The 14,531-nt window shown below is 49.1% G+C and overlaps 1 protein-coding gene across 10 annotated transcripts in view; it reads right to left on the bottom strand.

The window, feature by feature from the left end:
- Positions 1-14,531, bottom strand: part of LOC115636067 (disabled homolog 2-interacting protein-like) — a 218,705-nt gene that overhangs the window by 23,675 nt on the left and 180,499 nt on the right. For all 10 annotated transcript variants that reach the window (XR_003996801.1, XM_030535704.1, XM_030535706.1 and 7 more), the window contains 4 exons: positions 12,545-12,689; positions 6,603-6,839; positions 2,660-2,861; positions 1,776-1,954 (listed from right to left, as the gene is read on the bottom strand). Coding sequence is in view for 9 of the 10 variants with exons in the window: in XM_030535704.1 (XP_030391564.1) it covers positions 1,776-1,954; positions 2,660-2,861; positions 6,603-6,839; positions 12,545-12,689 (763 nt within the window). In the remaining variant the exon portion in view is untranslated. The remainder of the gene's footprint in view (positions 1-1,775; positions 1,955-2,659; positions 2,862-6,602; positions 6,840-12,544; positions 12,690-14,531) is intronic.

The following is a 14,531-nucleotide window of genomic DNA, read 5'->3' as shown; positions in this document are numbered from 1 at the left end:
AATTTACATTTCAGAGTGAAAAGTTGTTAAGAACAGACAAACAGGAACTTTTCATTTTGAAAATGTCAAAACGGGATGTTTTACTAATTTCAAAACTTGTTTTTTCTGAAAACATTTCGAGCCAGGAAATCTATTGACATTGACCTTTTCCTGCCAAAGATGTTTGGTTTCAACAAATCAGCATTTTCTGATGAAAGAATGTTTAGTTGAAAAATTCCTGGCCTGCTCTCATCAGATCCTCTCTGTCAAGAAGAGGCAGTGAAGCTGAATGTGTCAGTGCACTGTGTGAATGCACGGACACACATGTAAGTGAGGGACGGGTGTGAGGATGGGGATGGATAGGTGTTATATGTGTATGAGTGAATAAGTGTGTCTGCATGGGTGAGTGGGGGGGGTTGTATCTGGGAGTGTCTGAGAGGTCTGGGTAGATGGGTCTAGTTCGTGAGTGAGAGGCATTGATCCTTGGATGCTTTCTATCACCAGTTACAACCATGCTGTCTCATTGTTTCCTTGTCCTCCCCGGTCTCTTGTCTTATCCGGAGATTATAAAACTCTTTGCACAAGGATTATCTTTTGGTTCTGTTTGTACCGCACCTAGCACAGTGGGGTCCTGGCCTATTGCTCCCAGGCACTAAGATAACACAAATAAAAACCCAGCAATAATAATGATAATAACTAGCAACGATGCTGCCTGCTGCTTTCCAAGCAAAGGCAGAGGCCTCGTCACCCATTCCTCCTACGGTAAACTGCCAGATTTGTGCACTATTGATTCCGGTGGATAAGGCAAGGGTTTTGCAGTAATTTCATGTGAATGCATCAGATCAAAGATGCGGCATTTACATTTACATAGGAAGTATTTGGGCCAGAGTATTTTGTTCTGAGAAATTCTCCCTGGCATAAAATGTGAAGAGCTTTACCCCATGCAGGGAAGCATTACAGATGAAAGCTCTAATTACAGAGCAAGTCCGGCTTCCTCTTGCTGGCTCCCTCGCTCCTAATTAGATTGTTCAGCAATTTCCAGCTCCCATTTAGAACCTATTTTACTAGTGGAGGCTTTTCATTTGTGTGAGTTCACCTGCATCTTCAGCAAACAGGAACAAAACTAGCATTATAACTCTGCAATATGACCACTGGGAACGAAATTCCGCAATCAGAACGCCAAGAAGTGTGTGTTCAGGGATAGGGCCTGTGGGCTATTGCTCAGAGGTTTCACAGATATAATAAAAGAAAATAATAATCAGGCAGAGCAGGCTGAAAACCCCAGTAAGGAAACTTTCAAAGGATGAGTGACTGTCAGGGAAACAACCTGTGATTTGGATCTAATTGTACTCAGCACTAATCCAGAGCTTTACAAGCAGGATGGGCCCAATCCTGCCTATTTGCCATGCACAGAATTCTCACTGAATTGATTGTTAACCCCCTCCATCCCCCTGCACTTGCATATGCGCATATGGCGCGCGCGCACACACACACACACACACACACACACACACACACACACACACACACACACACACACACACACACACACACACACACACGATTTTAGGATCAGGCCTTCTCCCATCCTCACACTCACAGCTGGGAAGGAGGAGAGCATTATATTCCCCAGATTAAGTCTGGCAAACTCCCAGTGACCCCTAGCTTTGCCCGGCTCTGCATACAACCAGCCGGGTACCCACAGGCTGATGCTCACAGAGTATTTGCTATTTCCCTGGTCAATGACCAGGAGTGCCCATGAGGATTTCCTTTTGAGGTGATGCTCACTCTCTTACCCAGATAAGTCATTCTCTATCACCATTTTCTGTAGCCCCGCAGAGATGCTGTTGCCAGCATTTGGAGTCGATGCAGTATGGTCGGCTGTGACGGAGACCTGCACACACGCCGGGTTACTGAGCGCCGTGTTGACATCCCTCAGAATCCGAGGCAGGGGTCCAAGTTTCGTTACAGTGCCCTGGGGAGAAATGGGGACAGAAACGTTACAGGCTGCTTGCTTCCTATGCAAGGAGAACCCTGGCCAGCTGTCCCAGGATCTGCAAAGTCTCTCACAGGACTCTTCCATAGCAACATTAGTTTCTCAGTCGCTCAGCCACACTTCTTTGTAGCAGTAGGGGTACCCTCCTCCACTCGTGTGTGTGGGTCAACAGTCTGTACACAGAAAAAAGCAGATGTGTGTAAGTCTGGTTCAACTGCTCTTGACGGAGACCCATTAACCAAAAACGGTTCTTTTTAAAAGTGAAACTAGCTGAAGTTAGGAGGCAAGTTCTGTTCCTTCCCATTGCACGACACTTGCTGAGACAGAGTGCTCTGAGCACAGCACTGGGAACCAGCAGCACCTAAGTTCTGATCCCTCCCTGCCTCGGTTTCCCCACTGGATAAGGGGATAATTATACTTACCTGCCTCATGGGGGGTTGTGAGGATTAGACAGACAGGGTGTGCAAGGCTACAGAAGTGCTAACACTGCTAGACTACAGAGATCCTGCTACTTAGTCATCCCTTCCTGATAACCAACAGACGTTTTTCTTGTGGATGATTTGCAAGGGACCGCTGTGTAGTGTGGTGCACGCTAAACTCTCAGTCACTCCCCGCAATCCCAGGAAGGGTCTGACTGAGGTGCAACCCCCCAAAAAACTTGCCCCTCCAGCTCCCCATGGGTACCTGCTCGAGCTGAGAAATGACCTCCCACAGTAGAGAATGCAAAGTGGACAATTCCCGGCCCAGGTCAATGTAGCCTTCAAAGCCAGCTGTGTTCGAGATGGTTTCTGGATTGGAAATCTCCAACAGAAATCGCTGCATGTTAGTCCATTCGTGTTCCAGAAACTGATTCATAAAGGACATATACTCCTCTTTGCTGCCAAACCTATCAAGACAGGGACATGATTCTCAGCTATCACCTGTGAGTAACGGTGCACAATTAACCAGCTGTAAACAGCACAAGGAGGAACAGAGCTAATTAGCAACATGCTGAGTCTTTCTTCCAGCCCTCTGTACCCTTTCAAAGCCTCTGGAGCTCCCGATTTCTAGTGAGCAAACCCACAGCTTAACCCAACACCTCTTAGAACGCAGAAATGTTTAAGTCGTGTCTAACCAAGGTGTTCATCACTGCAGGATGAGATAAAGTCAAGAGGAGGAGATGGAAAAGCCCAGTGTGTTAATGCAGCAAAGAATCCTGTGGCACCTTATAGACTAACAGACGTTTTGGAGCATAAGCTTTCGTGGGTGAATACCCACTTCCTCAGATGCATGTAGTGTGTTAATGGAGCCCAGCTCACTGTAGGGGCAGGGTACAGCTTCAAGACAAAGGACATGCCTCTGATATTCAGTGGCTTCTAACACTTGATTTTAGCCAAAGATCCCCTGGCACTAAAGAGTGATGGGCCAGGATCCACAGCCAGTTGTCCAGCTCCTTTGCCTCCAGCTTTGGGGACTGAGATGAAGTGGGGCCCACACTGGACTCACCCATAGTGGTGTCTTGGACCCAACCCGCCATTTGCAATCTAGAGGCTGGCACTGATCTTGCTGCTTTGAGCCATCTCTGTGCAAATCCAAATCCTGACTGATGAGGTTCTGCTAAACAAAAGCCTTCCTTGGCTCTGCCTATGTATAGCAAATACCCAGGACCCAACGTTCACAGGAGGGCCTGTCCCTCCAGCAGCTAGCCTGTGACCTGGCCTGATACGCCCACTGGATGCATCACCAAGTCACGGCTAACATGCAGTTCTCTTCCTCCCAGTGATCAATGCCAAGCACCTGAATCCCTGCTCCTGCCCTCCGCCTTTCTCTGCCATGTGCGGAGTGACAGCCCGTGGCAGAGCTCCTGAATGCTGCCACCCCAGTGCATTAATAATGTCATTTCTAGCAGCCCGTCTGCCAGAGTCTCTGCTGTCTGTGTCAGAGACAGCCGTTCTTCCTACGTGTGAAGGCTCGCCCGGCGAGGATGTGTCTGGCATGAGAATGTGCTGGGCATCAAGCTCCAAATATGCTCACTGCAAGATGAGGGTGAGACAGGACAGGGTCACAGGCAGAACTCCCACTGACTTCACTGGAGCCAGTGTATGTGTATTTGCATCGGGGTGCAGCAGCCTCAGGACCAGCCCCTCTCCTCTGTGCTGTCTGCTTGCCTCATTTGGGATGGTGGAGCCTAAGAAAAATCATCCCCGGCGTGGGGCTGTTATTGCCCAGCATTGTATGCAACAGGGAGAAGGCAGGCAGCGCCCCTCTCTACAGAGCTGCTAAGTGCAGCTTAGTTTTCAGAGTGGCAGTAGAAATCTTCAGCCATGTCCCCTTATGCTTGGATTTTGTATGCTGCGAGACCTTGAAAGGCAAAGCCTGGGTACTGCAGGCAGTGGTGTAGGTGGGATTCTTCCCTCTGAATCAATGTCCCAGTGAGCTGGTAGCGGGTGTTGTACCATTGGAGGTTACAAGGTTTGGAATGAGACCTCATCTGGCAGCCTATTGCTTTGCTCATTTAAATCCCCTGGCGGGTGCTCTTTGTAAGAGCACGTTCCATTAATCCCCTCTGTCTCGGCTAAATCCCATGACACCTCCGTGAAATCTGGCAATTTCAGACAAGGAAGTTTTTAACTTGTCTCGAACCACTGACTGGTGCTACTCTGCCCTGCCCACTCAGAGGTGGCTGCATTTCAGCGATGGAAAACTAACCTCTCTGGTTGGTCTGAAAGGTGCAAGTGCTTTGGGTTCTTGGGCTGAGAGGCACTTTGTCATTGTGCTCGTCACATTAAGAGCGGGGCCAAGCATCTTCGAACAGTTCCACAAGGGAATTAGGGCCTGATCTGGCTTAAATTCACACATCTTTTACATCAAGTGGCTTAAACAGAGGTCACAAATGGAATAAATCCAATGATCTTAGCCAGGTCCCAAGTTCAAAGTCACGTAACAATTTGGCACAATTAGTGGCTTTAACTAGAAACGTACAGACAGGGCAGGTGTAGCCAGGGGAACGCGGAGTGGGGACTGTGGGGCGACACGAACTGGATGCACGTGCGAGAAAACACTAGCAGGATAACTGAGGAGGCTGCAGCTTATATATGGGGAGACTGGCAAAGGGCCATCTACAGACCTCGCTCCTGATGCCACTAGCTGCCCCTCATGTTCCTAAGCACTAAGTTAAATTCACCCTCTGAATGGCATTTGTGGCCTTGGAACACCAGATCATCGGGGACTTTGGAGCTTCTGTCTGACATTTGCCCAATTCTCTTTGGAGCCCGTTTATTTTCATTGGACTCTCTATGCCGCCCCCTCCACCCCATGTCATCCAGTCTCCGTTCTAAGTAAAATGTCTTATTTAAAGCTGGACAGAACCCCTTCTACCGGCCGATACGAGGATACTTGCTGGGGAGGGGTCGGTGGTGACGTTGGCTGCAGGCGAGCTCAGCTCGATTGCTCAGGCTCGAATAATGTCAACTTAGTGAAAGAGCCCTTCTTGCAAGGTACAGAAACTTGGAAAACCTTTTAGTTAAGGACTGCTCAGAAAGATGGAGACTTTCTGTCACCTAGAGTAACACACTTGTACATCTTATGTCTGTGTCTGGCTGTGTGTATGTGAATTGAATTAGTTTGCAGTTCTAAGAAGCTTTAGACTGAGGTTGTCCAAGAGCTCACGGTTCTGTTATCAGAGCTCAGGATAAGTAGCTCAGAGCTTCCACTGCAGCTAGTGGAAAGATTTTCAGAAATCTCTTCCTTTGTTTCCGCCAGCCCTCTGGGCTTAGAGATGGACAGCTTCCCCAATTTCTTCCCCCATCCTCCAAGTTCAGAGAAGTTCATTTTAATAACTGGGGTGATCCCTGAGCTGAGTTTGAGGGAGCAGATTTCCCCAGAGCTACGGATACCATAGTCACATCCAGCTAAGTAACTGTGGGACAGAATGGTGGATGGCACCTTTCTTACCAACCCTAGTGTACTTCAAAACTAGGCGTTTCAACTTCTGCTCTAGCTGCCTCTCCCTGTGTTGAGAATGGGCTGTTCTGCTCAGGAAAGGCCTAGCAGCATGTTGGTTTGCAGAATAAAACGGTCTCTCTCCCAGTTGAGGTATGGCTGGAGGCACTGACCTAGTGGGAATGGGAAAGGCAAGGTGTTTCCCATGGGGGGAATGTGGAAAACAGAGGAACCAGCAGGCACTTCTGTAAGTTCGTCGGTCTAGAGTGTGGCCGAAGGTAGCAGCAGGGACACAATTGCCTTTGCTGACTGACTGTCTTCCTTAGTGGGAATAAAAATGGCCACCAAATCTCTCTGAGCAATGGTTTCCTATCTGCTGCTGTTTAGTGGCCAATCTGCAAAGAACTGGATCTCAGTCTGGCTCCTGCATCACACCTGGCACTAATAACTGGCCCCCTTTGCAGCTAGTTTCAGCAGACAGGCCGAAGACTGCGTTCTCACCAGACCCTGCTCCTGCTTCTCTCGAAGTCACTGCCATTGACTTCCATGGCACCTTGGCACCTGCAGTTCTGGGCTGTGTCCCACACAGGATGGCTGCCCTGCAGGCTGTCAGGCTAGCACTAAATATTCACTGAACACAATTAACCGACACTGCGTTTCCTTCATGCTCATCGAGAACAAACCCAACTCCTTCCCCCCAACTTACTTTGCAAAGTTGGCGAGGTTCTGTGTGACCTTGGCAATGAGGGTTAACGTGCGCGCAGTGCGGTCATCGGGATATTCCTGGAGCAGGTTAAAGAGGGAGGGGGACATGATGGCTGGACAGAGGAATCTGAGAAATAGGGAGGCACTGATGAGCCGCTCGCTGATATCTGGCCGGCCACGGTTACTGCACTCTTGTCTCCACGAAGCAAAGACCTCTTTGAGTTCCCTTGGGAAGACGCTGCAACAAGAATTCAGGGCTTGTAAAGTCAGGGCTAGGGACTTGAGCCTTTTTCATCGTTCTGGCTGGCAAATATGACAACCAAGCATAGCAACCCCCTTCCCCATAAGTCATCCATGGGGCGTGAACTCTACTCCTCCAGCACTAATAGCAGAGGCCTCCATCCCCTGAGCTGAAAGAGTAACTCCATTAACCGGTAGCAGTAATAGACTCTTATCCTCTTTTGTGGACCTACCACTAGAAGGGGCTAGGAAGCCACACTGAACCAGTGGGTTACACAGGAAGAATTCTGGTTGCCTCTGAAACTTGCAAGAGAAGCAACTTAATCCACCAGACAGAGTTAGCCCCACTGTCTATTTCCACTGAAGATGCTGGGAGCTGAATGTGCAGAAAAGCAGGCTCACAACAGCCTTCAGGTTTGGCTTCTAATGGGCTCCTGTCAGCTGGACTGAAGCCCCCATCCAGGGTTCATTAAAATGGGATTTACAAAAGCCTAATAGGAAAAAAATATCAGTCTGGCTTTTTAAGTTTCAGCAAAGAGAACTGCTTGTCCTGGGATTGAAACATTCTCAGCTGTGTCCTGAACCCAACCAACAGCCTTATGCTAGTGCCCGAGACCCGGGAACGGAACCATGCATGTAACCGGCCAGGCTAGTGTCGCTGCCCAAAAGGGGAGAGATGGGAAATGTAAATTGTACAGAGAGTGAAAACAAAGCCATGGCCAGACATTAACTGAGTCAGTCCCACTCCTTCCCAGCGAGGCTGGGAAATGTTACCAACCCTATTCTGCAGGTGGGAAACTGAGGCACAGAGGTGATGTGACTTTACCAAGGGGACACAGGGAGCCAGTAAAGAGGCGATCATTAGAACTTGGGGCTTTTGGGAACACACCCTATCTAGGAGATCACACAAAGTTAAAAAGCTCTTATATCCAGGGCCCGCCTTTTATACTGGTGCGGGGAATAGGAAGTTAATGCTGTGCAGGCATGTGTGTCAAAGACTGGTGTAAATCCAGATTAACTGCTTTGAAGCCACTGAAGTTATTCCTGGTTTACGCCAGTGAAACTCAGGTGAGAATCCAGCCTATTTATCCCGAATTCCAGGCAAATTCACTTGGGTTTAACCCACCCGTGGATGCTGGCTCCTGTGGATGCTTATCACCAGAGAGCCTCATGCCTGTTTCTCCTTTTCCCCTCCCCATTCCCAGCCTCCCACCTTATCCTGTTCCCAGCATGTTTTATTTACTCAGCTGGACACAGTCAGCCCCAGAAGGGAGGCTGAACAATGGGTCTGAGCAGCCATGGCCAGTTGCCAGCAGCTCAATGGCACAGAATGCCTGGGCCGCTCCCCGGAATCTGTGCCGCCTGTTGAGCAAGCTCTTTGTCTAAAAGCAAACAGATCTTGAGACCCTGATGGAAAAAGCACAGCCAGACCGGGGTTCATCACAGCACTGTCCATGTTAGTGAGCAGCCAGCTCCATGGAGAGCGTCCCAGCTCCTCTACCGAGAACAGGGAATGAGCTACGTGACAACGAGAGGCAATCTGCACTGACTTGTCTCCTGCCAGCCCTCTCTTGTGCTGGGCCGGGCTGCCTGAGGCGTAAAGGTGGAAACTTGCACGGTCTGTGCAGACACATTGTGCCCGGTACAGGGAGCCTGGGTGGCTGTTCTCCACCAGCAGTGGTGCGCTGACGTGGAAGCACAGCCAGAGCTGGGTCTGCTCCTGCCTGCACAGCGCGGCAGATCTCCAGGATGCTAATGGAAGAGCATTCCTCCTGGTGCCAGTGCTCTGTTCCATGCGCCCCACACACCTTGCGGCTGAATGGCTTGTTATGGCTTCATTCCTTCTGTGACCACTAACTGGCCTGGCTTTTAGTATCGTTTTGCTACACAGTGTGCTCACTCGTCGATACATTAGTGCCTGGAAATCCCTAGCACTGTCCTTCCTCAGTACTCCCTGAGCGCCCAACCTCTGGGCCGGGGGATGCTCCGAGTTGACACGCTGCCACGGTCAGTAGTTCGCATTGGACGGTAGCTTTGGCTTCCCCTTCCAATCCTGGCAGAGTGCTCTGGCCACATGGCTGGGGACCCTGCCTGATTAGCACGTTTCGGGTTGTCGTTTTCCTCTGTGCTCCGGGGATGAATGGGTCATGTCTGTCCCTCCTCTGGGGTTGTCTCCTCACCTGGTAGATTCCCCTCAATCACCACTGAAATCACCTGTCCTACCCCCGCTCCCCTTCTAGACCTGTCTCCGTTGACAGTTCAGCACTGACCAGCAGTTACCCATGGAGACACTGGAGAGCCTCATCACTACACTTAGCTCTGAAGCAGTAACTCCCTGTGTGGGAACAGGTGGCAAATGCTGATCTCTTTAAACGTCACTGGGTGTGTCTCTCTCCTCAGTCTGTCTGTTTCATCTCTATCTTTTCCCTCCCCTTCTCAGCCCATCTCTCTCCCCCCAGCTCATTTCTCTTTCCCCCTCAATGCTGCTGTTTTTCCAACTCTGAAATGCTAATGGTCCCCTGAACAAGAACAATATTTAATTTATAGCCATGTGGACTTGACAGAGGGGGGACATTTAAAAAAAATGAATAGTCTCAGCAGAAAGCTGCATACAGTAGAGATCTGCTTCCGGCACCCTCTATAAAAACCCAGGGCCATTACAAATTCTCTACTCCAGGCCTTCCAAATCACACTGGCTAAATCCTCCTCCTCTGGCTCTGGCTTAATCCATATAAACGGGCAAAACCCCTTTACTTCATGGTACTTGCCCAGTAAGACTGGAATCCTTTAAGCAATTTAAGGGTTGAACAATCTGGACAGGTTGAAGAGTTACTGAAAAATACCCCTTTAAAATGTATGTGACAGCAGCACACGCAGTAACGCCAAGTGCTCTTTGCTAATGCAGGATGGGAGTCGGAGAGACCACAAATGTTTAATTGTATAATGAAGGATGGAATTCGGTTAGCAGGCCTTTATGCGATGGAGGGGTCCATAATTCATTACCCAACTGTCCTGTAACGAGCTTCTGCAGGCTGAAATTCTGCTGACAGTGAAACTTTCCAGATGTCCAAATCATGCCATAATTGTAACAATTTTCAGTTATTGTGAACCTCTTCCCTCTCTCCAGCAGCTCTGCCTGCAGACTCTGCCACTCTATTTTTAAAGCAAGATGTTTAACTGTCAGGGTACCTCGGCCAATCCAAAACACTCGTCAGCCCAATTATTCCTGAAGAATCAGTGCACAACAAGGCCCTGAGAACAGCATCCCGGCTGCTTCAGCCTTTTCCTGGAGGGAGGGCTGGAGGAACACATTTCCCCACCGCATCCCTGACTTCCCCTGGGTCTCTTTTCTAGCTTATTTTTACCTTGATCTTTTAATGGCACCTCACTTATTTTTAGCCAGAAATTAATTCAAACAAACAATAATTTGCATCTCTGTCTTCTTCCATCTGTAAGTTGCCAATGACTGAAGACATCAAGTGTCACTTGTGGGAAGTGCAATTCCTGAGACCAAGAGGGCTATTAACTGGCCCATTGTAAGTTCTATGGTACCAGGAGAAGAATCTGCCCTTTTTGCTTCTTTGTGGTGGATACAGAAGGTCTGAAGTGAGGATTTATTTGGCTGCCTGTTCTCTTCCTGAGAAATATCAACTCTATTCCTTCCCAGGTTTGCCAAAGGACCTGCTGGATGTCTTGGGAGATTATCCAGTGAGAGTTTTCACACTGTCCTGAAAGGGCTGGAGGACGAACCTTTAGTGGAAACTTCCTTTCTCCAAAATGATCAGAAACATTAATGTTAAACTGGCATTAATAAAAACTAAAGCCTGAGACTTAAGCAGTCTGATAAAAACCCCGTCCATTTGCTCAGGTTTCATTCGCCAGAGTCTGGCGATGTCATCTGGACCCAAATCTCTAATGTAAAAAAAAAAAAAAAAGGCAGAACAAAAAAAAAATGAAGGAGAAAACTCTTTCAGGCCCCTCTTTCTCCACCAAAGCAGATTAAAAGGGCACAAGCTCAACTTTTTCCCTTTGCAGGGCATCTTTAAAGGGAGCATCAGGGACGGGCCCCAAGGAGTTGTGGCTCCTACTGCCCTGAATACTAGAAAACACTCTGTATAGATAAACACCACCAAAAACTGAATGCCCAAAGAGCTAAGCCCGCTGTGATCAGCATACGCCATTAGCATTTGTCTACCCAAGCCAGCTCCAGCCAGACCTCCAACAGCCCCAGCCTCCATCACTTCACAGCTGAGAGGCTGCTGCCAAGAGTGGTCCGTGATTCCAGGCGAGAGCCCTGTGCAAGTGAATGAGGAATTTCCCATTACTGCTGATGCAGGCTGCTTCTGATGTGGAGAGACAGGCTCCTCCACAGGCATGAACGGCACTGAGCCAAAGGGTGCTTGACAGAGAGAGAGAGAGAGAAAAAGGGGAAATCAACACTCCTGCAGCCCAAGTGCCTTCCACGTTCAGTGTGGCTTCCTTAAAGGTGTGGTTAGAAACGTAGGCACCAGCTGCTACACAGAAATTCTAAACCTCACCGGACGTTAGAGAAGTGCAAGATCAGAGGTGGCAGAGATGGAAAAGACTGAGGAGATCTCCAAGAGCAGGAAAGTGCCCAAGGGAGGACATAGCAAAGAGTAACGTGATGCTGCACTTGGTTTTAGCCAAAAGGCCAAGACTCTTCAATCGCACCTCAATGTGTGCATGAGTGAACAGTGTGCATGAGTCTGGGGGAGTGTGCAGAGTCTGACCTGATTCCCTGTGGCACTCATGGCACTATTTCTACACTTTGCTCAAGTCTATCACACTGCAAAGCTTGCAATCCCTGTCTGAATGGGTTCTTATGGGGTTCAAGTAGGAATCAATGCACATACTGGGCCAAATTCAGGTCTGATTAATAGCAGTGGAGTTCCAGCTGCTAACCTCAGGTCTTGCTGGGGAAGGCGTATCTTGGTCTCTTGCTCCATTGCCCTTGCCCAGTTTTGTGTGTGTGCGTGTACACACACCACCCTTGGCATCACTAGGAATGTTAAAGAAGAATCACTGAGTCAAGTGATACCACTGAAAAGAAATGTAAAAGCAAAGCCACACTGTGGCTAACACCACGCTTGCCTTGTTCTCTCACTGATGACCCTGTGGAGGAGGGCAGAGTCTCACCCCTTGCAGACAATGGGCACACAGAGCTGGGCACAAACTGATTGTCACTGTGATCACTTTTTGTAGAAAAAAAAGTGAGGTTTCCCAAAACGAAGTCAGTTTTGGCAAAACACTTGTCACTGTGAAAAGGGCACATTTCTGCAGCCATGACCACTCTCATTCTCTTCCCAGGCAAGACCCAAAGGTGCCCAATAAGAAGCTATGAGTGTTCGCAGCGTGCGCATGGAAGGAGGAAGTGACATTGCCTCCTGCTTCCCTGCACAGCACCCAAGGATCCTGCTTCTGCTCACTTGGATACCCCACTCCCTGGTGGGCTGGTGTCCCAGGGCAGCCCCCCAACTGAAAATGAGAACTACAACTCCCAGCAGCTACTGAGGGCATCTGCAACCTACAGGGCTCTGTGAATAGCTGTCTTTCATCACTAGAAGAAAGGACAATGCAAAACAGCCCGAGTGCTCCGATGGTACATTCCCCACCTACAGCAGTACCCTGTCTGCAACAGCGGAAAAGCATGTGGAGGGAAATGAGGGTTGTAGGGATACTGACCAGTAAGAATTGATGATTTTACAGAAGGCCAGCTCGCAGCACATTTTCAGGTTGCTCTGATGTTCAGGAAGGTCTGAGGATGAGCACTTACTGGGGTCCACCTCGCAATTTTCATCTGATTCATACAGAGCTTTGATGAATTCCCCTACAAAAGAGAGAGAGAGAGAGAGATGGTCTTTGGTGGCAAGGTAGAAAGGCATTGCACAAGCCCCAGTGTATAAGGGGTTAACCTAGACCCTGGCCTGTCACATGGGTGATAAAGAGTGGGACTGTAAGGCAAGAGAAGATATCTAGCGGGAAGGGCGAGGCTGGCTAAGAGCCTGCAAGGTGTCTGGGGATTCAGACCCACTGTTCTGAGTGGCTTATTTCTGTCTGGAATCCTTTGTTTATGGATCAATACTAGAAAACCTGGAGGAAAAGGACTGAAACCCTGGCTGGTGAGTGTCAGTCTCTTCTCCCGGCTGGCAGTTCTAGTGACGTGTCCTGAGGCAGTGACACGGAAATTCTGCTGTAATGGTGCTTTGCCAAAACACAACTTTCCTAGGGTGCTACTTGCCCTGATTTCCCCCAGGATGGTGCCAGTCTGGACAGATCACTCCCATGTGCTACGCTAGCAGATGGGATGTTACCAAGTCCACATGTGCCAGGGCAATTTGTGAGGTCCGGACTCAGCAGCATGTCATTATGATCTCAGCTGACAGTGTTCTGATGCTAGAAATTGCGCTGGTGACAGGTTACGACATGGTCACAGGCCACAGGAGAAATGAGCAGTTGAAGTGGGAGATCCCAGAAGGAGTTTTACTGATTGGTTGATTTAGAGCTAAACCACCAGGCAGTGTCACATCAAGGTCATTCTCCTCGTTTCCCTTCACTCATGTTTGCCAGTTGATCATTCATTACACTCCCTGTGTTACACGTTATGGGGCCTGACTCACCCCTCCCTCATACTTGCACCACCATTTCTACCCGTGCACAGTGGGCAGAACTATCGCCATTCAGACTGGGGGGTGTTTTACCCCCCAGCCCCCAACTTCTGCACAGGAATAGCTGACCACACAAGGAGTAAGGCAGTGGGAGAGTCAGACGCAGGACAGGCTCCAAGCGAAGTGGTGGAGACACAGGGGAGGGACGTTAATAGGGATAAGGCAGGATTTGGCTGCCTCTCTGCATCTCCAGGAGCTGCAGGACCAGGCTGCCAATCCGGACAGAACAAAGCTCCCTGGGAAGGTGTCCGGTTGGACTGGATATCCCAGGAGAACCACCTTCCCCAGCAGGCTGTGCTGCTCCCAGGCAGTGCAGATGGGTTTGCAGAAAGAATCGGTTTGAGTTCTGGGAAGAGGTTCAGTTTCCCTTTTCACGCCAATCCACTTGCCTATCCAACAATTGCTGACCACAGGCTCTTCCTTGGCCAGCTCCCTTATGTGCTTTCTCCCTTCTATTGCCCAAAACAGGATTTAGTGATTTACCAGAGAGCCTGTCCCAGGTATTTTCCACTCAGCCGGCCAGCTTTTGAAACCTCTCCGTTTGCTCCAGGTGATGCCTGCTGCGATATCCTGCCCCATTAAAGCAGGCAATATGCACTATTGTGTTACCCTGCCACACAAAGATGAATTGTTTCCTTCATCAAATATCTACCGACAATCCGCACCCCAAACAGTGAACAACTGCTGCAGCTTTCCCCTGCACCAGCCTGGAGCAGTGGGAATATTTGCAATCTAGCCCTGGAAATTCTAGCCCATCATTAATCTTCTGACTTCTTAGCATTTTTAAAAGTAATCAGCTTACAGACTTACCTTCAGCCAGAAATCATTAGAACGTAGAAACAAATAATATCCCTTTTTAAAAACTCTCCTAAGGTCTGCTGGTTTGATTGAATTTGCCTGAAAACCCCTGGTCTCCATCCCTACTATTTTTAATCTGGTACTTCTGCTTTTTGGCATTAACAATCACCTCCCTCCTAATGTTATATGACCCTATTGCCGGGATC

Source organism: Gopherus evgoodei, chromosome 16 (assembly GCF_007399415.2).
Source record: "Gopherus evgoodei ecotype Sinaloan lineage chromosome 16, rGopEvg1_v1.p, whole genome shotgun sequence".
NCBI classification, from domain to species: Eukaryota; Metazoa; Chordata; order Testudines; family Testudinidae; genus Gopherus; species Gopherus evgoodei.
Note: the sequence above shows the minus strand (reverse complement) of the source record. Positions and strands in the feature narration are given on the sequence as shown.